The 24,661-nt window shown below is 45.2% G+C and overlaps 1 protein-coding gene across 3 annotated transcripts in view; it reads left to right on the forward strand.

The window, feature by feature from the left end:
- Nucleotides 1-24,661, forward strand: part of PRKCE (protein kinase C epsilon) — a 442,256-nt gene that overhangs the window by 134,730 nt on the left and 282,865 nt on the right. For all 3 annotated transcript variants that reach the window (XM_040430321.1, XM_040430323.1, XM_040430324.1), the window contains one exon: nt 3,139-3,202. In XM_040430321.1, coding sequence (XP_040286255.1) covers nt 3,139-3,202 — 64 coding nt within the window. The remainder of the gene's footprint in view (nt 1-3,138; nt 3,203-24,661) is intronic.

Raw genomic sequence — 24,661 nt, forward strand, 5'->3', positions numbered from 1 at the left:
ATAGAAGAGCCTGGATAAAACTAAAATGCACACGTTAAATAATTGTTTTTATTTAATTTCATGTTCTACATTAGGGAATTACATATACAGCATTAGAATACCTCCGACTATGGCTTTGTACACATGAACGTATGAAAAGCTGGTATGATACGGGATGCGCATACTGTAAAGTCCTCCATAGTCATGTATTTTTGACAGTATGAGTTGAATATAGTGTTCTTGATGGTACTGTATGAGTTCTTTGTACTTGTGTGTGAAATCTATATGGTGTTATATACGGGTACGGTATGAGTTTAGGTGTTTACATATGAGTTTTTTATGGTTTTAGTTAAGGGTACAGTATCCATTCTGCAGTTCCCTCTACTTGAATATGAGTTTCATATGCTATGGTGCAATACGGGTTTGTTGTACTTCCATATGTTGTTTCATATGGATACTGTATAAGTTTCATATACTTCAGTACACGTTCTATATGGTTTAACTTATGGGTACAGGGTATTGTCTACAGTTCCCTGTACTTACATAAGGGACCCAATGATTTAAATTTCTTGTAATTCCATATGACTTCCATATAGTCGTTCATACGGGTACTGTGTGAGTTTTATTTACTTCCATACAAGTTCTATATGCTTTTACTTACAGTATCCAGTCTACAATTCCCTGTAGTTACATAGGGGTTCCATATGCTCTTGCTATGGTACGGTATGATTTGAGTTCCTTGTACTTCCTATGACTTCCATATGCTGGGTCATATGGGTACTGTATGAGTCTCATGTACGGTATTTCCATACAAGTTCTATATGGTTTTACTTACAGGTACAATATCCAGTCTAGTTCCTTGTATATATGTAGGTGCTCTATATATTCTCTTGCTATGCTATGATTTGAGTCCATTGTAATTCCATATGGCTTTCATATGGTGTTTCATACAGGTATTGTATGAGTTGTATGTAGTTCTGTATGATTTGGGGGGTACTATCTCTTCTTGAGGAGAGAGCACCTTAATCGGAATGAGGAGACCTATAGGCCATACAGGCTATGAGCTCTTAACAAGCTCTGCCTCTGATGCCACCATATTTAAGGCAGATATCTTATAAGTCAATGTTTGACCCGTTAAATAGGCCTTGAGACATGACTCGGATAATAAATAAGCCAGCATCTCATCTGCAGACAGCATTTTTCAGGGTGATTGCCTCTCATCAGTGCACAACAGAGAGTACTGGCTTAAAGGGGTTGTCCGGGTTCGGTGATTATTAGTAAATAGGCTGCTTTTCACTAACAGCCTACATATATGTGGGTTCTACCTTTATTTCTTTATTCTGATGCCCCCATTCCTCAGACTGGATTTGCGGACCGGAAGTGTTATTTTTGTTCAGCTGGTGACGTACCGGACTCCTTACTGGTGTGCTAAGCCTCGTCTTCCGCTTAGCAGAGAGCCCGGTGACGTCACCGGCACAGAGAGGCGTTCTGGAGTGCTCAAGGAGGCTGTTTTGTAGGAGGGAACTGGCATCGCTAAAGAACGCCCCTCGGTTACGACACCGGGCACAGAGGGGCGTTATTCTGGGCTGAAGGAGGTTGATTTGGAGGCAGGGAACGCTGCTGTTTAGCATAGTGCACGCCTCTCATCTGCATGTACACCGCATGAATTCGGTAAGCACGCCTCCCATGTCCTGTAGACACGCCTCCCATGGTTGGGATCGAGACGTCAATCTACAGAGTCGCACTGCCTTGCGGGACCCATAAGGCAGTGCGGCAGGAAATGACATAGAGGGAGCGCTGCAATGTAAACATTACCGAGCGCAGCTTTGGGGACCCGGAGGAGTGAAAAAAAAAACTGGGCACCTTCAGGGGGACCTTACAGATACATTTAACGGTGAATACTAATGTTAGTTAAAAAGACTGTGATCCCGGACAACCCCTTTAACTGGGTTCTGTATGATTTACATACAGTTACAGTACTACAGTTCTACAATCTACAGTTCCCTATACTAACATAGGGGTTCCATATGCTATAGATGATGTTCCATGGGTTCCATGGGTTCTTCCTTCTTCAAAACCAGTCTGTCTTACCAGAAATGTAGGGGAGAAAATGGGTACTCCTATGGAGACTTTTACATAGATGTGCTTTAGTATCCATTGGCTTCCATGGGAAAAAATGGCATCCATACTTTTTCTTCAGGCTGCAGAATTTGTAAAAAAAAATCCTCCATACAAAAATTTCTTAGCACATGGAGGTACAGAAACCCCCCTAAGATGACATTGCTGCCATATACCATTATATGGATACATACACCTTGCGTCTTGTACAAAGCCACAATACAGTAGTGTGCATCAGACCTTACACAATTGTCATCCATCATTCAACACTGTTTTATAACAGGAAAATGTATTTCTCCCTTTGGAAGTTTACAATTATACATTTATTAAATCTAATTCGTATTAAAGGATTTGTCAAGGGTGTCAAATAATAAAATAAGTCATATCCACCATACAGATCTCCTTCTGCTCCCGTTCAGACGCTTCCCGATCCCCTGCCAGTCTGTACTTCTCAGTCCCATAGATCGCTCAGTAAATCACAGGCCACAGTGGTGACCTGCACTACCATTGACTAAATGGTCATGTCCAGACTGATGGTGTTTCGAGAGGCTTCAGGTGACCGGGAAGTGTTGGAGCTGGAGAAGTCTTTTTGAGAACTGGGCAGACAACCTGTTGAAAGAATTTTTTATTTGAGAATATCAGCAGAAGATGTTCTCTTGCAGTCTTTTCCAAGACTGAAAACAAAGAGCAGTCAGAGAAAACTGCTGGGCTGATGATGTTTGACTTGAAAGCACATGTCCATCTAGGCGCTGGTAGTTCTCAGACACACAAAAACATACACTAAAAATTATTTTACTTTGTCTTGTCATAGTAACCCGTAATTCACGTATGTTCATGCTATCCTCATGTTCCACATTTTTTCCCTAGCATCTTCTTTGGCCACTTTAAGCTCATCTCATCATGACAACTGCTTATAAGAGAGCAAAAGGCAGTTCTCCATTTGGCCACGTACAAAACTTACTTTTTTGTTTGTTTTATTCTAGAAATCTGTTAGTATTTTCCATGCATATATGACATTTAACATTTCCTTTTTATTTGCAGATTGACTTGGAACCAGAAGGAAAGGTATATGTGGTGATAGATCTCTCTGGCTCTTCAGGTGAAGGTAAGAACATTCTCAATCATTTCAGTAAATCTCTAGGAAAGTAAAACTGCCCATATACATAAGATAATTGTCAACCAAAATGGCCAATTTTACACAAATTATACACAAACGATCACTCCCCATGGCCAGCGGCAGGCTAATGACTGCCAAAAATATGATCTGCCAGGTTGGATTTCTTCAGCCATGGTTGACTGAAAATACAAATGTGATGATTGTTGCATGATTGTTCAAATTAAGCCATTATTAGCATTTTTGGTCTCCTCCATGATTTATTCTTTTTACTTGCTGATCTGCCAGTTTAGTCTGACATGCTACTGGTGCGGTTGTTTGTATGAGATTTTGATCTTAGCAAGAATTTCTTATTAATGTGTTGTCTCATAAAGATAACCTGTATACAATTTGCGTTCAGCTTCTCTGACCCCTGCCTGGATGCACATGGACAAGACAGTGGAAGACATTCTTATACATTATCTTTGGGGAAACCCAGGGGTGGACTGGCCATAGACCCTACAGCGAATTTTATCTGGTGGGCCGATGCTCTGAGGCCCACCCAAGCCCTCCACATGCCTGCTAGCTGGGTACATAATTAATGCTAGAAGCATCAGGTACTTATTCACCCGGCCAATGGCCGCATGTGTCCTCCTGAACTCAACTGTAGCCCTGTCCTCAGGATAGTTCAATACTGTGGTGAAGGCGGCAGTATTTTGTGCTGCGCTGTGGTATTTGCATCTGCAGAGGCAGTATTTTCTGACGCACTGTGCTATTTGGTTCTGCGGAAGCTTTTTTGTTTGTGCCGCACTACAGTAGGCCCCTCTTATATGTGTTGGTCCGTCTTCTGTCAAGTGAGCAAAATGAGGCCTCAAGTTCCCAGTCCGCCCATAAGGGGACCACACTATTATGACCACTTGCGCTTACGGAGTACATGGACAGGAATTATCTTCATGAGACAGCTTCTATCACACATCACCATTGGTGTTATTAGTAGAATTTTCATTTTTTTAAATTTGTATTTATATCTGATTTAACCACTTACCGTCACGCTAACGCCGAAAGGCGTCATTTCTGCGGCGCTCCCAGGTCACACTAACGCCAATAGGCGTCATCTCGCGTGAGCCGGGATTTCCTGTGAACGCGCGCACACAGGCGCGCGCGCTCACAGGAACGGAAGGTAAGAGAGTTGATCTCCAGCCTGCCAGCGGCGATCGTTCGCTGGCAGGCTGGAGATGTGTTTTTTTTAACCCCTAACAGGTATATTAGACGCTGTTTTGATAACAGCGTCTAATATACCTGCTACCTGGTCCTCTGGTGGTCCCCTTTGTTTGGATCGACCACCAGAGGACACAGGTAGCTCAGTAAAGTAGCACCAAGCACCACTACACTACACTACACCCCCCCCCCGTCACTTATTAACCCCTTATTAGCCCCTGATCACCCCATATAGACTCCCTGATCACCCCCCTGTCATTGATTACCCCCCTGTCATTGATCAACCCCCTGTAAAGCTCCATTCAGACGTCCGCATGATTTTTACGGATCCACTGATAGATGGATCCGATCCGCAAAACGCATCCGGACGTCTGAATGAAGCCTTACAGGGGCGTGATCAATGACTGTGGTGATCACCCCATATAGACTCCCTGATCACCCCCCTGTCATTGATTACACCCCTGTCATTGATTACCCCCCTGTAAAGCTCCATTCAGACGTCCGCATGATTTTTACGGATGCACTGATAGATGGATCCGATCCGCAAAACGCATCCGGACGTCTGAATGAAGCCTTACAGGGGCATGATCAATGACTGTGGTGATCACCCCATATAGACTCCCTGATCACCCCCCTGTAAAGCTCCATTCAGATGTCCGCATGATTTTTACGGATGCACTGATAGATGGATCCGATCCGCAAAACGCATCCGGACGTCTGAATGAAGCCTTACAGGGGCATGATCAATGACTGTGGTGATCACCCCATATAGACTCCCTGATCACCCCCTTGTCATTGATTACCCCCCTGTAAAGCTCCATTCAGATGTCCGCATGATTTTTACGGATGCACTGATAGATGGATCGGATCCGCAAAACGCATCTGGACGTCTGAATGAAGCCTTACAGGGGCATGATCAATGACTGTGGTGATCACCCCCCTGTCATTGATTACCCCCCTGTAAAGCTCCATTCAGATGTCCGCATGATTTTTACGGATGCACTGATAGATGGATCGGATCCGCAAAACGCATCCGGACGTCTGAATGAAGCCTTACAGGGGCGTGATCAATGACTGTGGTGATCACCCCATATAGACTCCCTGATCACCCCCCTGTCATTGATTACCCCCCTGTCATTGATTACCCCCCTGTAAAGCTCCATTCAGACGTCCGCATGATTTTTACGGATCCACTGATAGATGGATCGGATCCGCAAAACGCATCCGGACGTCTGAATGAAGCCTTACAGGCGCGTGATCAATGACTGTGGTGATCACCCCATATAGACTCCCTGATCACCCCCCTGTCATTGATTACCCCCCTGTAAAGCTCCATTCAGACGTCCGCATGATTTTTACGGATCCGCTGATAGATGGATCGGATCCGCAAAACGCATCCGGACGTCTGAATGAAGCCTTACAGGGGCATGATCAATGACTGTGGTGATCACCCCATATAGACTCCCTGATCACCCCCCTGTCATTGATTACCCCCCTGTAAAGCTCCATTCAGATGTCCGCATGATTTTTACGGATGCACTGATAGATGGATCGGATCCGCAAAACGCATCCGGACGTCTGAATGAAGCCTTACAGGGGCGTGATCAATGACTGTGGTGATCACCCCATATAGACTCCCTGATCACCCCCCTGTCATTGATTACCCCCCTGTCATTGATTACCCCCCTGTAAAGCTCCATTCAGACGTCCGCATGATTTTTACGGATCCACTGATAGATGGATCGGATCCGCAAAACGCATACGGACGTCTGAATGAAGCCTTACAGGGGCATGATCAATGACTGTGGTGATCACCCCATATAGACTCCCTGATCACCCCCCTGTCATTGATCACCCCCCCTGTCATTGATCACCCCCCTGTCATTGATCACCCCCCTGTCATTGATCACCCCTCTGTAAGGCTCCATTCAGACATTTTTTTGGCCCAAGTTAGCGGAATTATTTTTTTTTTTTTCTTACAAAGTCTCATATTCCACTAACTTGTGTCAAAAAATAAAATCTCACATGAACTCACCACACCCCTCACGGAAACCAAATGCGTAAAATTTTTTAGACATTTATATTCCAGACTTCTTCTCACGCTTTAGGGCCCCTAGAATGCCAGGGCAGTATAAATACCCCACATGTGACCCCATTTCGGAAAGAAGACACCCCCAGGTATTCCGTGAGGGGCATATTGAGTCCATGAAAGATTGAAATTTTTGTCCCAAGTTAGCGGAACGGGAGACTTTGTGAGAAAAAAATTAAAAATATCAATTTCCGCTAACTTGTGCCAAAAAAATTTTTTTTCTATGAACTCGCCATGCCCCTCATTGAATACCTTGGGGTGTCTTCTTTCCAAAATGGGGTCACATGTGGGGTATTTATACTGCCCTGGCATTCTAGGGGCCCCAAAGTGTGAGAAGAAGTCTGGTATCCAAATGTCTAAAAATGCCCTCCTAAAAGGAATTTGGGCACCTTTGCGCATCTAGGCTGCAAAAAAGTGTCACACATCTGGTATCGCCGTACTCAGGAGAAGTTGGGGAATGTGTTTTGGGGTGTCATTTTACATATACCCATGCTGGGTGAGAGAAATATCTTGGTCAAATGCCAACTTTGTATAAAAAAATGGGAAAAGTTGTCTTTTGCCAAGATATTTCTCTCACCCAGCATGGGTATATGTAAAATGACACCCCAAAACACATTCCCCAACTTCTCCTGAATACGGCGATACCACATGTGTGACACTTTTTTGCAGCCTAGGTGGGCAAAGGGGCCCACATTCCAAAGAGCACCTTTAGGATTTCACAGATCATTTACCTACTTACCACACATTAGGGCCCCTGGAAAATGCCAGGGCAGTATAACTACCCAACAAGTGACCCCATTTTGGAAAGAAGACACCCCAAGGTATTCCGTGAGGGGCATGGCGAGTTCCTAGAATTTTTTATTTTTTGTCACAAGTTAGTGGAAAATGCTGCTTTTTTTTTTTTTTTTTTTTTCATACAAAGTCTCATATTCCACTAACTTGTGACAAAAAATAAAAACTTCCATGAACTCACTATGCCCATCAGCGAATACCTTGGGGTCTCTTCTTTCCAAAATGGGGTCACTTGTGGGGTAGTTATACTGCCCTGGCATTCTAGGGGCCCAAATGTGTGGTAAGGAGTTTGAAATCAAATTCTGTAAAAAATGACCTGTGAAATCCGAAAGGTGCTCTTTGGAATATGGGCCCCTTTGCCCACCTAGGCTGCAAAAACGTGTCACACATCTGGTATCCCCGTACTCAGGAGAAGGTGGGGAATGTGTTTTGGGGTGTCATTTTACATATACCCATGCTGGGTGAGAGAAATATCTTGGCAAAAGACAACTTTTCCCATTTTTTTATACAAAGTTGGCATTTGACCAAGATATTTATCTCACCCAGCATGGGTATATGTAAAAAGACACCCCAAAACACATTCCCCAACTTCTCCTGAATACGGAGATACCAGATGTGTGACACGTTTTTGCAGCCTAGGTGGGCAAAGGGGCCCATATTCCAAAGAGCACCTTTCGGATTTCACTGGTCATTTTTTGCAGAATTTGATTTCAAATTCCTTACCACACATTCGGGCCCCTAGAATGCCAGGGCAGTATAACTACCCCACAAGTGACCCCATTTTGGAAAGAAGAGACCCCAAGGTATTCGCTGATGGGCATAGTGAGTTCATGGAAGTTTTTATTTTTTGTCACAAGTTAGTGGAATATGAGACTTTGTATGAAAAAAAAAAAAAAAAAAAAAATCATCATTTTCCACTAACTTGTGACAAAAAATAAAAAATTCTAGGAACTTGCCATGCCCCTCACGGAATACCTTGGGGTGTCTTCTTTCCAAAATGGGGTCACTTGTGGGGTAGTTATACTGCCCTGGCATTCTAGGGGCCCGAATGTGTGGTAAGGAGTTTGAAATCAAATTCTGTAAAAAATGACCTGTGAAATCCGAAAGGTGCTCTTTCGAATATGGGCCCCTTTGCCCACCTAGGCTGCAAAAAAGTGTCACACATCTGGTATTGCCGTACTCAGGAGAAGGTGGGGAATGTGTTTTGGGGTGTCATTTTACATATACCCATGCTGGGTGAGAGAAATATCTTGGCAAAAGACAACTTTTCCCATTTTTTTATACAAAGTTGGCATTTGACCAAGATATTTATCTCACCCAGCATGGGTATATGTAAAAAGACACCCCAAAACACATTCCCCAACTTCTCCTGAATACAGAGATACCAGATGTGTGACACGTTTTTGCAGCCTAGGTGGGCAAAGGGGCCCATATTCCAAAGAGCACCTTTCGGATTTCACTGGTCATTTTTTGCAGAATTTGATTTCAAATTCCTTACCACACATTCGGGCCCCTAGAATGCCAGGGCAGTATAACTACCCCACAAGTGACCCCATTTTGGAAAGAAGAGACCCCAAGGTATTCGCTGATGGGCATAGTGAGTTCATGGAAGTTTTTATTTTTTGTCACAAGTTAGTGGAATATGAGACTTTGTATGAAAAAAAAAAAAAAAAAAAAAAAATCATCATTTTCCACTAACTTGTGACAAAAAATAAAAAGTTCTATGAACTCACTATGCCCATCAGCGAATACCTTAGGGTGTGTACTTTCCGAAATGGGGTCATTTGTGGGGTGTTTGTACTGTCTGGCCATTGTAGAACCTCAGGAAACGTGACAGGTGCTCAGAAAGTCAGAGCTGCTTCAAAAAGCGGAAATTCACATTTTTGTACCATAGTTTGTAAACGCTATAACTTTTACCCAAACCATTTTTTTTTTACCCAAACATTTTTTTTTTATCAAAGACATGTAGAACTATAAATTTAGAGCAAAATTTCTATATGGATCTCGTTTTTTTTGCAAAATTTTACAACTGAAAGTGAAAAATGTCATTTTTTTGCAAAAAAAATCGTTAAATTTCGATTAATAACAAAAAAAGTAAAAATGTCAGCAGCAATGAAATACCACCAAATGAAAGCTCTATTAGTGAGAAGAAAAGGAGGTAAAATTCATTTGGGTGGTAAGTTGCATGACCGAGCAATAAACGGTGAAAGTAGTGTAGTGCCGATTTGTAAAAAAGGGCCTGGTCTTTAGGGGGGTATAAACCTGTGGTCCTTAAGTGGTTAAAATTAACACATTTTGGATTTCTCCAAAAGCCATGGACACCGTCACAACCAACATATATTTATCACTCCCGTGCATGTAAAATACAAATTAAAGAAACTTTGCAAATAGCCTTGATTAGAAATAATATCTAATTTTCTGTCTACAGCTCCTATGCGGACCTTTACGTCTCCATGGTTACAGACTACAAACACAACCTGTTTAGTCTGACTCTGCAGTCATTCTTCCATCCATATGTCCTCTACTCCTTGCTGCCGTACATATGGCATGTTAAAATGGAGTAGAGGACAGATGGAAAGAAGTATGGCTGCAGGATCGGAGTGCACATGTCTTGTAGTCTGTAACCGTGGAGAAACATCGGTCTGGAGAGGAGCTGCTGACAGGCGATAAGACTTTTCAGGACTATTTGCAACGCTGGTATGTGTGTTAACAGAGTAATAACATGGTTACAAATGTGAAGATGACCTTTAAGATGCATGAAAGTATAATTATGTCCTAACCTCATAAAGCTGATAAGCCTTTTTGGTAAAGTAAAAATTCCATTTAAAATTTGGGGCCACTGGAATTTTTGTCCCTGTTCCTCATGCTAATTATTTTTGAGGTATTTGTTTTGGCGATTCCTTATAGTTCCTGATTTGGATGTTAGTGGTGTAACACATAATTAGAAAAGCAATTGTTATGTAATGTGGTTGATTCACAGCCTCCATCTGCTGCGGTAGAAATGTTTGTGCCAGCTCTTTGGCTTGCTTATACGGGTGTGCGGTGCGCTCTGCACGTCTCTCCCGGCCTTTGGTGGAATTTTTTACACCCTTGTTTAATACTCTGCAAAGTTGTTAACAAATAGTTAACAGTAATCTCCACTAACATCAATGGGCTTTGCTTTCCTGACTTTGACAGCGAGTGTTTATGGACATTTGCTTCCTTGCCCATTTTAGCAGCTTCATGTCAGGAGGATGCTGAATAATTCCTGCTGTTTCTAGGTCCAGCTGACAGTGCTAAGCCTCTCCGTGCTTTTCTAGATAGTGTTAGAAAAGCACAACCCTAAACCATTGGCGAAATTCCAGATTTGGTTCTTCAAAGTTTTTAATGGGAGGTATTTGTAACTGTAAGAAGCCAGATGACTATTGCTTAGATTATGGACCCTTTAACCCATGTTATACAGAATAATCTAGATCAGTGTTCCTCAACTCCAGTCCTCAGGGCCCACCTGCCGGTCATGATCTGAGAATATCCCACATAACTGTGGTAAGTCCTGATGCACCGACACTAATTGTATCACCTGCTCAATACTAAGGAAATCCCGAAAACACGACTGGTAGGTGGGTGCTGAGGACTGGAGTTGAGATCACTGGTCTAGATGATGAAAATTGTTTATTAATTTGTGTACAAGCTAAGGGCTGGCTGAAGAAGATTCTGGCATAAATGGAGTTATCTCTTGAAGGCAACCATTGCATGCCCAATTAGATCATATGGAGATTATAGAAAGGATACACCACATGGGATCCCTCTCGTTGAGCCACTGTCATTCTGGTGGATTTGAGCCATCTTTGTATTACAAGGACTGCCATTCATCTCAATGCCCACCATGTAATGCCTACCATCTCAATGCCCACCAGTTTTCTAATTGCTTAAAGGGATTGGCCACCTTTTGGGAGGATTTTGGCAAAGTCCCCACCTGAGCAAGCCTTCAAAGGGAAGCATACTTACCTGCTCACCACCGCTGGGTCCTGGCTCCTTTGCTGCCTTGCTCGGGTCCCCTGCTGTCAACATCCACTTAGACAACGCTGCAGCCAATCGCTGCACGCAGCGGTGACCTGCTCCTCTTGCTTTACATGACCAATTGACATGACGCAAGGGTCACTGCAGCGATTGGCTGTAACGGTGTAAAAGTGGATGTTAACGGTGGGAGACCCGAGCGAGGCAGCTGACGTCAGTGAGAGAAGGATTCGGGACACAGAGTTGGGAAGGAGGAGAGTATGCCTTCCTTTGAACATCTGCCTAGGGAGGCTGGAGGGGAGGGGGGAAGCGGAATTCCCAAACGTGACCAACCCCTTATAAAACTAGGAAGGTTAAGAATAAGGGCTCATGCACACGAACATATTTTTATTTCCGTTTCGGTTCCGTTTTTTTACAGGTCCATATGCGGAACTATTAATTTCAATGGGGCTTAAAAAAAATGGAAATGACTCCGTGAGCATTCCGTGTCTGTATGTCCGCATGTCCGTTCGGAAAAAAAAATAGAACATGTCCTATTCTTCTCTGTCTTGCAGCCAAGGACAGGTGTTGTTCCAATGGATCCACAAAAAAAACTGATGCAACAAGGACATTACACGGATGTCACCCGGTTTTTTAGGCATCCATGGGCTTATGCACATGACCGTATGTATTTTGCAGTACGCAAAACACAGATCCACCAAAAAAAGGATTGCTGATCCATTGTAACAATGCCTGTCCTTGTCCACAAAGCAGACAAGACAATAGGACATGTTCTATTTTTGGACATACGGAAATGGAATGCATTTTTTTTTTGCGGACCCATTGAAATGAATGGTTCCGCATACGGACCTGTAAAAAAACGGAACGGAAACGGAAAAAATATGTTTGTGTGCATGAGCCCTAAGGCTAATGGTCCAGGGCAGAGAGTTCCACAAAAAGGGTGGAACACAGGAGAAGTCTTGTAGAGTGAGAGGACATTCATTTATCTTTATATACCTGCAGTGATATGAAAAATCAGAGAAGACAATGGGGCACATTTATTAATATTGTGTAAAAAAAAAAACTGTGAGAACATAGAAGAGACAGGCAGAACATGCACTAAATGTATCAGAGTGGTGTGCATAGTTAGATAGAGGAACTTGTCTAACATGTCCATCAGGATGTGTCATATCTAACAACCTCTTAGTTGGCTTACTTTTTAGACCAGTATTTTGTGTCAAGAATTGTGGCACACTACATTATTGAATTTGGTGAATTTTAAGACTCCTCTAAGATTCCTCGCACCCAATTCAGCAAAGTATATAGTGAGGCACAAAATGTGTCTAAAACATGTAACAAATCTAGCGCATAAGCATGTACTCAAGTATTTTTGCATATTTGCCATAATAAATCTGTCCGAGACTAAGCTCTGCTACATCTGTAACTGAATTCCCAATGCTGAGCGATCACAGTAATTTCAGACTTGTTATTTGATGTCGACTCATCAAAATGTAAACTTTAAACAGGTTGTTGACTCTTCAAACATTATTATGTGCGTGGCTTAATTTGTGATTTCTTCTGCCCAGAAGTAGTGCAAGAAATATAGTTGCCCTCGCTGTTTGTCAGTCTGCAGAATTTTCTCCATGGTCCAAACAGTCTTGTAGAAACTTTTTGAGCATCTTGAATTTTGACTTCTTACACTTAAAAATATGTATATGAATTAAAAGCAGGGCTAGGTTTGAAAAATATCATAATGCCATAAAAAGAAAATCTTAATATTCTGAATCCATGTCAAGTGTTCTTGAGTCTTGACCTATTACTTGTATATCATGTGGGCTAAAAAAAATACAAGGTCTATTAATTATGCCCTGTCTAAGCTCTCTCTGATCTGCCAAGATCCCCCAGCTCGCTGCCACAGTAAAAATACACAACATGTCTAAAAGCATTTCTGTCATAGATCAGCCACCTGCAGCCATTCTACCCGCAGCCAAGGTGCTATAAGGACAAAACATGTAGGAAAGTTTCCATCTACATTAACAATGATGATTAGAAAAGTTTGCAGGGTTGATTTGCTGAGTGCATCCTAATGGCCGGGAATCATGACCAAATTAGGGAATCGGCAAAACTCGAATTAGGCTAAAAAGGTTAGCCCATTTCTTGTCTCATGTAAAAATTATTCATAATATTTTCTGTTTTGACATGAAAATGAATATCCTTTTGCTGATTAAATTCTTAATATATAATTTGATAGCTGTCTGAGCTCTGTTTTCCTGATATCGAAGCTCCAAATCCACTGCATTGTCACAGATTAAAAGCTAGAGGTGGGACAAATCCAATTTTATTCGAATCCGAATCTGAAAAGGTTCTTGAATCTATTGAATCTTTCGAATCTGGAATCCTACGTACATAAGAATTGTATGAACGGTGTAAGAAACAAAGTGATCCAAACACTTTGGGATCTGTGAATGACTCGGCTATGGGGGGGATCTGTGGATGGCACTGTTATGGGGGGGATCTGTGGATGGCACTGTTATGGGGGATCTGTGGATGCCACTGTTATGGGGGATCTCTGGATGGCACTGTTATGGGGATCTCTGGATGGCACTGTTATGGGGGATCTGTGGATGGCACTGTTATGGGGGATCTGTGGAGGGCACTGTTATGGGGGATCTGAATGGCACTGTTATGGGGGGATCTGTGGATGACACTGTTATGGGGGGTTCTGTGGATGGCACTGTTATGGGGGGACCTGTGGATGGCACTGTTATGGGGGGATCTGTGGATGGCACTGTTATGGGGGATCTCTGGATGGCACTGTTATGGGGGATCTGTGGATGACACATATATAGCATCTTATGCTATGTGCCATCCACAGATCCCCCCCATAACAGTGCCCCTGCAGGGTGAATGACCCCCAATACAAGGGCTTGGGGCCGACATCTGGTTTAGGAATGACAGCGGGGACCGGTGCAGTCCCTGTATTCAAATGCCCCGGCCCCACTCACTGTAGTATAATCTTATGATCTAACCTGCATTGTTAAGATATAATAATCCATCTGTATTACTTACATTACAACATTAACTTCCGTAGCAGAGTGGAGGGAGGACGGGTGTGCGGTGCGCCACTCACTACGTCACGCGCCCGTGCCGCCTGCTTCATTCATAAAGTGGGCGACGCAGGCACGTGACTTAGTGAGTGACGCGCCACCCGCCCGTCCTCCCGGCCTGCCTCCTCCCTCCTCTCTGTTACGGAACTTAATGTACAAGGTGGGCCATTTATATGGATACACCTTAATAAAATGGGAATGGTTGGTGATATTAACTTCCTGTTTGTGGCACATTAGTATATGTGAGGGGGGAAACTTTTCAAGATGGGTGGTGACCATGGCGGCCATTTTGAAGTCGGCCATTTTGAATCCAACTTTTGTTTTTTCAATGGGAAGAGGGTCATGTGACACATTGTGTCCCAAGCTCCCTCTGATCTTTAAAGGGTTTCTATCACTTCGTTTCACCTATTTAGCTTTCAGACACTAGCGATCCGCTAGTGTCTGCTTTATCTAACCATCCTAATATAAGAGCTTATTGTCCTGCCGTTTAGCTAAAAAAATAACTTATATAGATATGCAAATGAGCCTCTAGGTGCTATGGGGGCGTGATTAGCACCTAGAGGCTCCGTCTACCTTAACAAACTGCCGCCGCCCAGCGCGTCTCTCCAGCCCGCCCATCTCCTCCGGAATGCGATGCTCCTCGTATTCGGCGCATGCGCAGTGAATGTCTGATCGCTTCCCTGTTCAGACATCTCCACTGCGCCTGCGCCGATGACGTCATAGTGCTCCGAGGAACAGGCGCAGTGGAGATGTCTGAGAGTACCTCAAAGTGAAGCTCCACCTCCTGGGCACTTGCTGGAGAAGAACCTGGCAGATTAAAAGATCACACTCTCACTACTCCTGATGATAAAAGCTGCACAAATGATATGTGTACTGCTGTCCCCAGACCCTACCTAGTGTTGTCAGTTTAACATGGTTAAAACTGCTGACAGATGCCCCATGCCTTCAGTGCCACATCAATGCCATTCATGCCAGTTCCACATTGATGTATGTGACATCATCATTCACTTTTCTGCTGCAGTCACTAGTTATATATTTTATTTTTTTCACACAAGCTAATGCCACCCCATGCCATAGTTCACGTTGCTGCATCACTCTTGTAAACATGCACACTGTCCTGATCCTCATGGGTGGCATAAGCTTTTGTGAAATAAACGTGAAGGGTAGTAGCCACACATAACTATGGGCCCGATGGAAACAGCCTATCCAGCGCTCGGCTAGTTTTAGAGGACCCATAGAAAAAGAATGTAGGGAGGATGTGCCTGAGCTGTGCACTCACCAGCACTTTCATGTTCACGATACAGTGATGTGCTGGGATATGCAACTATTTGCTGGCATATCCTAGTGATATGGCCCCATCGTCTGTGTTGAGACAACCCCTTTAAGCTATTGGCCCTTCCTCAATATTGCATGGCACCATTGTGCTTTTGTTGTTTGAGAAAATCACACGATCTACCTTGTCACGAACGGTAATGCTAGTTAAAGGGGTTTTCAGGGTTAACAGCTGAACCCAGACATAATACCCATGTCGGCCAAAGTCATTTTATGGCGATCCGGTGATGTCCCGGGCTCTCCATTGGACTGCCAGGCGGAGGCTTGTACCCATCAGTGATGTCACCAGCAGGGCCGTCTTTAATATTGATTGGACCCTGGGCAAAAATTTACTTGGGCCCCCTGGATCCCGCCTTCCCACACCTTAGCAGGCAATCACGCCCTCCACCACAACACACACAAAAAAATCTGGTAGAGTACAGTGAATGACTGTAAATACTTCCAGTTCTGAAGACTCCAGCGGCTCAGGATCAGTGCTCTGGGCAGCTGGGCTCAGGCTAGAAGTGGGCACCGCTCTGCAGGAAGGAGACCGGGGCTCGGCTCACCCTAGTGTTACAGTGCACCCCAGCACCCCACAGTATGCAGTATAGCACCCTATAGTATACAGCAACCCACAGTATGCAGTATAGCACCCTATAGTATACAGCACCACACAGTATGCAGTATAGCACCCCACACTATACAGTACCCCACAGTATATAGTAGAGCAGTATAGCAGCCCACAGTATACAGCACCGCACAGTATACAACACCACACAGTATACAGTAGAGCAGTATAGCACCTCACCGTATACAGCACCCCAAACTATACAGCCCCCCACACTATACAGTACAGCAGTATAGCACTCCACACTACACAGCACCCACAGTATACAGTATACAGCCCCCCACAGTATACAGTACAGCAGTATAGCACTCCACAATATACAGCACCCACAGTATACAGTATACAGCCCCCCATAGTATACAGGCCCCCACACTATACAGGCCCCCACACTATACAGGCCCCCCACACTATACAGGCCCCTCACACAGTATACAGGCCCCCACACAGTATACAGCCCCCCTCACAGTATACAGCCCCCCTCACAGTATACAGCCCCCCACAGTATACAGGCCGTCCACAGTATACAGCCCCCACAGTATACAACCCCCCACAGTATACAGGCCCCCCACAGTATACAGGCCCCCCACAGTATACAGCCCCCCCCACAGTATACAGGCCCCCACAGTCAGTATACAGCCCCCCCACAGTATACAGGCCCCCCACAGTATACAGGCCCCCTACAGTATACAGCCCCCCAAAGTATACAGCACCCCACTATACAGTAGTTTACAGTATATTAGCATAACAGCCCCTGTCACCTTTTTCTGATGTAATCTTCACAAAAAAGCTCCACAGTTAAGGCAAACTTCTCCTGCAACACTCCTGATAGGACCTGGGATGACCTCATAGCCATGTGACCAGTAATATTGCTAGGTTACTGGTCACATGGTGATGATGTCATCTAAGGTCCTAGATCACACTCGCAGCTCTCACAGACACAGTTCACTGGCTGGAGTGTCGGCAGGCATGGCATGGCAGCACCCCCTGTGTAGCTGACAGTCTGACACCCGGGGCAGTGGCTAGCAGGGCTCAAGAGGCAGCTGCCTTTGGCCCCCCAGGAGCAACTGGGCCCGGGGCAGCTGCCCCTTTTGCCCCTTGGTAAAGACGGCCCTGGTCACCAGCACTGATGGGTGGGCTTTAGCGCTGCCCTAGCCTTTAAAATGGCTATGGCAGCGCTAAAGCAGGGCCATCAGAAAAGGTGACGTCACCCATCACACTGCTTGGCAGAAGCCTCCACCTAGCAGTGTGTTATTGTAAAGAAAAAAAGGAATTGTTCTGCCCGATCCTGCTCAGGGCAAGGGATAGCATTGGAGCTTGAAATGTTCTCTTGCTAACATCAAGGCGGCTGCCCGGGTGAAATTTTGGGTATGTCCGGGTTCAGCTCAGTCACGCTACTTACAGTTAGGTCCATATATATTTGGACAGAGACAACCTTTTTCTAATTTTTGTTCTGTACATTACCACAATGGATTTTGAACAAAACAATTCAGATGCAGTTGAGGTTCAGACTTTCAGCTTTAATTCAGTGGGTTGAACAAAATGATTGCATAAAAATTTCAGGAACTAAAGCATTTTTTAAACTCAATCCCTTCATTTCAGGAGCTCAAAAGTAATTGTACAAATTAAATAATTGTAAATAAAATGTTAATTTCTAATACTTAGTTGAAAACCCTTTGTACTTTTTAATGCTCTGCCAGGCCTTTACTGCAGCGTTTTTTAGTTGCTGTTTGTTTGTAGGCCTTTCTGTCTGAAGTTTAGTCTTTAACAAGTGAAATGCATGCTCTATTGGGTTCTTGGCCATTCACGAATATTCCAGGTAATAGAAACTAAATTTGTGTCAGTGTCCAAATATATATGGACCCAACTGTATATGAGAGCGTCATCTGGAAATCACTAACTATGGAGCGAAATTGAAATTCATCGCTTTGTAGCTGTAACAGTGGCTGCTGTGCGCCGCTGTTCCCATGCTTACCTGTCACGACGAGGTGTGGGAGGGAACACCACACCAAACACAAGAGGGGGGGAGGTATCTGGCCTAGAAGCTAGGGAGAGGAAAAGGTCACCACCTAATGAATCCTAACCCTAGCCCTGACTGCTAACCGAATGAACGGACCTCAGTGGTAGGACCATTTATTCACTGGAACCTAAAGCCTGACTTACCCTGTAATGCCCTGAGATAGTGATAGGACCCAAAGACGACCCGTTCCTTAAGCAGAAGGAACAGGGTTCTAGACTCAGACCAGATACCATAAGGCAGGGGAAACAACACAAAACAAATACAAAGGAATGAGACAGTTAATTCCTGAAGTAGAAGAAAGAGCAGCAACACCAGAGGAGACAATACACACCAGCTCTTTGTCACGGTGGGAAGGATACAAGATACAATAAACACACAGATACCTCAAAACAATCTTGTAGCAGAGCAGAAAGAGCAAATCCACCTTTCCACAGAGCAAGATAGAAGCTATAACCCGCACAGGACACTGGGAAGGGGCGTAATTTAAACTCACACAAACGACCCCACCCAGTGCATCTGAAGGGGGGCGGATACAGCTCAACTCCAAACCCAAAACAAACAAAAAAAACTACACACGTGCTGCTAACCTGGCAGACCTCCGCACATAACCTGAGCATAGCATGACACTCTTTCACTTGCAAATGAAGCTATACACCGCAAGGAGTGAAGAGAGTAGCCAGACTTAAATAGTAATGACAACTATCCTGCACGTGACTAGAGGTGTGGTCATTACCATCAACAACAAAGTGAAATTAAAAGAGGCTGTCAGATGACATCACGTGCAGACAGCCTCTCCGACCTTCTAACACCTAGCCTGGGAGGTTCCCGGGTGCCGTGTTCAGCAGTGATCTGTGGCCAGTGCTTCCCATTTACTACTGCAGTCCTGGGTTCTGTCTGTATAGGTACTGTGGTTCTGGGATCCGCTCCACAGTTTCCTCCCAGCCCTGGCTACAGCATGCTTGCTGCTTGTTTCTTGCAGCGCTTCCTTAAGGGCCAGCGCGCGTCACTTCCTGGGCTTTATGGGTTAGGTCATGTAACCTCGCTGACCAATCCTAGCCCTCCTGCTCATATATAAGTGGATCAGCCCCCTTCCCTAGATTCCTCAGTGTCAAGGTCCTTTTATCCTGCTAAGGTTCCTGATAACCACTTGTGTTCCTGTGGATTCTGCTACCCGTCTGATCCCTGCCTGTTTGCCTTGACTATCCTTTTGCCGATCCGGATTGCCTGACCTGTACCTATGCCGCCTGCCCTTTTGCCTGTCTGACTACGCTTCTGCCTTATCCTTCGGTCCTGCACTGTTACTCCTGGTAACGACCTCGCCTGCTGACATCGCCTGTACTTCTGGTACCTTTCTCCGGTACCTCCTGATCCGCCTGGGCCAGCTGCCTCTTGTGCCTATCCTCCTCAAGAGGTAGCGACCTGGTGTTCCCCTCGGGAAAGTTTATCCCCACCATCAGGGGTACTGTGAAGAATTGAGGGGTTCACTTAGAGGAGGTAGGACACGTGGCACAGTGGGTTCACAACCGTTGGTTCGTGACAGTAGCTAATAAATTCGGCATGATGCTGATTCACATGGACCGTGACTCCCACAAGGGCTCATGTGAAAAGGCACAAGATTGACTGATGAACAAGCATTTGCTTGTTCATGTGCCAATAATAGGGAATATGATCAATAAGAAGCTAAAAGATAGCCTGTTATTGATTATGCAACATGAAATTTTCAGGGTTCAGCCACCTTTGGCACCATTGCCGTATTGAAACTAAAACTCCCAATAAATGCAGAGTAGTGAGCCGATGGCAATTATACTTTCACAGCAGCTGGAGTGCCCAAGGTTGCTGATCCCCTGTACTGGACAATTAAAACACACACACAGTCAAGTAAACTATATTTTTTTTATTCCAGAAAAATATAACAATGTATAGATGTGTATGTATATATATATAAATAATGAATGGTGCGGAGGAGCAGGGAAGAGGCGTCTCCCTTACCCGTTCCTATCAGAGGCTGGTGCACGCCGCCTGAACCGTACACAGCGGGACACAGGCTGGAAGAGGCCTGCATCGCATCACTGACAGCAGCATAAGGTAAGTATATGTGTTTATTGTTTTTATTATTTATATTATACTGTGGCAAGAAGGGGGGTGGGGGCCCTATATACTGGCACAATATGGATTGGTACTATGGAGAAGAGGTGAAGCACTATGGGGGCCACTATGGAGAAGAGGGGAAGCACTATGGGGGCCCTATATACTGGCTGGCACATTATGGGGGCACTATGGAGAAGAGGAGGCAGCACTATGGGGGCCCTATATACTGGCACAATATGGGGGGGCACTATGGAGAAGAGGAGAAGCACTATGGGGGCCCTATATACTGGCACAATATGGGGGGGGGCACTATGGAGAAGAGGAGAAGCACTATGGGGGCCCTATATACTGGCACAATATGGGGGGGCACTATGGAGAAGAGGGGAAGCACTATGGGGGCCCTATATACTGGCACAATATGGGGGGGCACTATGGAGAAGAGGAGAAGCACTATGGGGGCCCTATATACTGGCACAATATGGGGGGGCACTATGGAGAAGAGGGGAAGCACTATGGGGGCCCTATATACTGGCACATATCTATTCTGTGAATTGCAACAACAAAGCTAACTCCAGACTTTGATGCCGTAGCAAAAAAGGGAGACCAACAACACTGTTCCCACTAAAATTGAAGGTAAGTTATACATACTATGTTATGAAAGAAATACATTGCATAAAAGTTTTGTACAATAACTCTTTTTATGCTTTTCTACCTTGAATTAAACTAAACCATTAATGTTACGAAATTAAAATTTTATTTATATTAATTCACACAAACGCCCCATCCATCTACTCTTGGTCCAGCCCCTGGGTCCAATATATGAACCCATTGTGGCCCACGAGTCAAAAAGTTTGCCCACTTCTGGCTTAGATTCTCGGATCCAGATGGTGAAGACATCTGTACAAGACATAATACAAGACCAAATGCAGATTAAAAACGGTATATGAACATGTTTAGAGCACCATTAACACTACTAAATGCACTAAGACTGGGTGAACAGGTGAATGTGTGAACAGGGTCAAATACATGACGCCAATACTTACTGATAAGCAGTGAAGAAGCTCTTAGCGCATATTATTGATCAAAAATATGTCGGGCCCACCTACCAGACGACAAGGTAGCTTCTTATCAGGTGGGACCTACTCTAACACGGAGGGTCCAGCTCCATTGTTACTCTGATTAAAAACACCAAGGGGTGGGGGATGGGCGAGAAGTGCTAAGTTCTCAAGTGGATGCGTGGTCCTCTATAATATACATATAGCCAAATAACGGAACAGCACCTCCAGAGACAATCGCAGGTGCAAGCTACCAGGCAACAATGTCGTCTGGTAGATGGGCCCGACATATTTTTGATCAATAATATGCGCTTCTTCACTGCTTAATAGTAATATTGGCGCCATGTATTTGACCCTGTTCACACATTCACCTGTTCACTCAGTCTTAGTGCACTCAGTGGTGTGCTGCTACTTTATTTGGTTGCTACATTGTTGCCTGGTAGCTTGCACCTGCGATTGTCTCTGGAGGTGCTGTTCCGTTATTTGGCTATATGAGCACCATTAACAGAGATATCACATTTATAAATTATTTATTTCAAGAAGTTACTTTGGAGTAGATAAGCTTGTGCTTGCCCACCACAGAAAATCCTTCCTATCGTCTTTTTTTTTATTTTTTTTTATGGGTTTTTGAAGATGCTAATGTTTTTAAGTAGAAAAAAAAAGGGAGTGTGGATGTGGGGCACTGTGGCAGATGAGAGGCACGGCGGCAGATAAGAGGCACTGTGGCAGATGTGGGGCACAGCGGCAGATGTGGGGCACTGTGGCAGATGAGAGGCACTGTGGCAGATGTGGGGCACAGCGGCAGATGTGGGGCACTGTGGCAGATGAGAGGCACTGTGGCAGATGTGGGGCACAGCGGCAGATGTGGGGCACTGTGGCAGATGAGAGGCACGGCGGCAGATGAGAGGCACGGCGGCAGATGTGGGGCACTGTGGCAGATGAGAGGCACTGTGGCAGATGAGAGGCACTGTGGCAGATGTGGGGCACGACGGCAGATGTGGGGCACTGTGGCAGATGAGAGGCACGGCGGCAGATGAGAGGCACTGTGGCAGATGAGAGGCACGGCGGCTGAGGAGAGGCACGGCGGCTGAGGAGAGGCACGGCGGCAGATGAGAGGCACGGCGGCTGAGGAGAGGCACTGTGGCAGATGTGGGGCACAGCGGCAGATGTGGGGCACTGTGGCAGATGAGAGGCACTGTGGCAGATGTGGGGCACAGCGGCAGATGTGGGGCACTGTGGCAGATGAGAGGCACGGCGGCAGATGAGAGGCACGGCGGCAGATGTGGGGCACTGTGGCAGATGAGAGGCACTGTGGCAGATGAGAGGCACTGTGGCAGATGTGGGGCACGACGGCAGATGTGGGGCACTGTGGCAGATGAGAGGCACTGTGGCAGATGAGAGGCACGGCGGCTGAGGAGAGGCACGGCGGCTGAGGAGAGGCACGGCGGCAGATGAGAGGCACGGCGGCTGAGGAGAGGCACGGCAGCTGAGGAGAGGCACGGCGGCTGAGGAGAGGCATATGAAGGCTGATGAGAAGCACGGTGGCAGATATGAGGCATGGGGCTCTAAAATGAGGTCTAAATGGGGGCCATTCACATTAGGGTCTGAGCAGAGGTCTGATTGTGGGTCTGATCTGAGGTCTTGTTGGGCTTTAGCAGAGGTCTGATTCTGGGGCGGGAAAAAAAATTGAATAGTATAGCTATCTATATTTGTATATATATTAGGGCTGCAGCTATCGTTTATTTTAGTAATCAAGTAATCTATAGAATATTCCAACGATTAATCGAGTACTCTAATAAGAAAGAACTAATAAAAAATAACGTTTTCCTTTATAAAATGTCTTCAGACCCATGTGCCATCAGTCCTCTGTGCCATCACCCCCCAATGCCATTAGTCCTCAGCGCTATCAGCTCTCCCCATGCCATCAGCCCCCCCTCAGTGCCATCAGCTCCCCCCATGCCATAAGCCCCCCAGTGCCATCAGCTCCCCCATGCCATAAGCCCCCCAGTGCCATCAGCTCCCCCCTGCCATCAGCCCATCCAGTTCCATCAGCTTGCCCCCAGTGCCATCAGCTACCCCCATGCATCAGCCCCTCCATCAGTGCCATCAGCTCCCCCCTAGTGATAGATAGATAGATAGATAGATAGATAGATAATAGATAGTTAGATAGAAAGAGATAAAGAGAGATAGATAGACATTAAAAATTTCTATACTTACCAGTTTGTTTGCCAAGTTGGTCTTCCAAGATGGCCAATCCTAATATGGCTGCTGGGGGAGGGGACAAATATTAAGCATGCTCAGTGAGCAAAACGTTTTTTAAACGGATTCGCCTCAAACGGAGCCACTACAAATGGATCCGTCACCCATTGACAATCATTATATTGGATGGCGGATCCGTTTGGCTGTGCTTCGTCAGGCGGACAGGCAGCTGCAGGCAGCGTTTTGGTGTCCGCCTCCAGAGCGGAATGGAGACTGATCGGAGGCAAACTGACGCATTCTGAGCGGATCCTTTTCCATTCAGAATGCATTAGGGCAAAACTGATCCGTTTTGGACCGCTTGTGAGAGCCCTGAACGGATCTCACAAACGGAAAGCCAAAACGCCAGTGTGAAAGTAGCCTTCAAGTTGTCTGTTTTCATAAATCTTTTTTAAAATGTCTTAAAATCATTTGAACAATGTCTTGGCCCTTTGTGGCTACACAGAGCTCATTTGGCGTAAACCCAGTTACCTAATGGAACATCTGGCAGCTCCTGTGATTTCAGAGCAAAGATCAATGACTGTTGTCTGACAGAGTTTTGATCATATGAAAGTGTGAGTGGGTTTTAGTTTATTATATAAGATTAATGACACCACCTGGCTTCATATCACTTCAGCGGGTACTGCTGAAATAAAATGTCTCGAAAAGGATTCAACAGCCGTGTGTTAGTTACCAAGTATCCAGACAGATCTTCTTAAAGGGAGTCAGTCAGCAGTTTTGACAATGCTAAACTGCTGACAATACTAGGTAGGGACTGAGACATACTTTTTGTAGAGTTTTTTCCATCAGGACTAGTGTGAATATGAATTTTTATTCTGCTCTCTCAAGTGTCCAGGAGGTGGAGCTTCATTGTGAAGTCCTGTCTGCATGGAGCGGCTTCACAGCCCCTTCCATCTGCTCCGAGTGACAGCCGTAGTGGTCTCCTGGTTGGATGC

The sequence above is a fragment of the Bufo bufo genome, chromosome 4 (genome assembly GCF_905171765.1).
Source record: "Bufo bufo chromosome 4, aBufBuf1.1, whole genome shotgun sequence".
Classification (NCBI taxonomy): domain Eukaryota; kingdom Metazoa; phylum Chordata; class Amphibia; order Anura; family Bufonidae; genus Bufo; species Bufo bufo.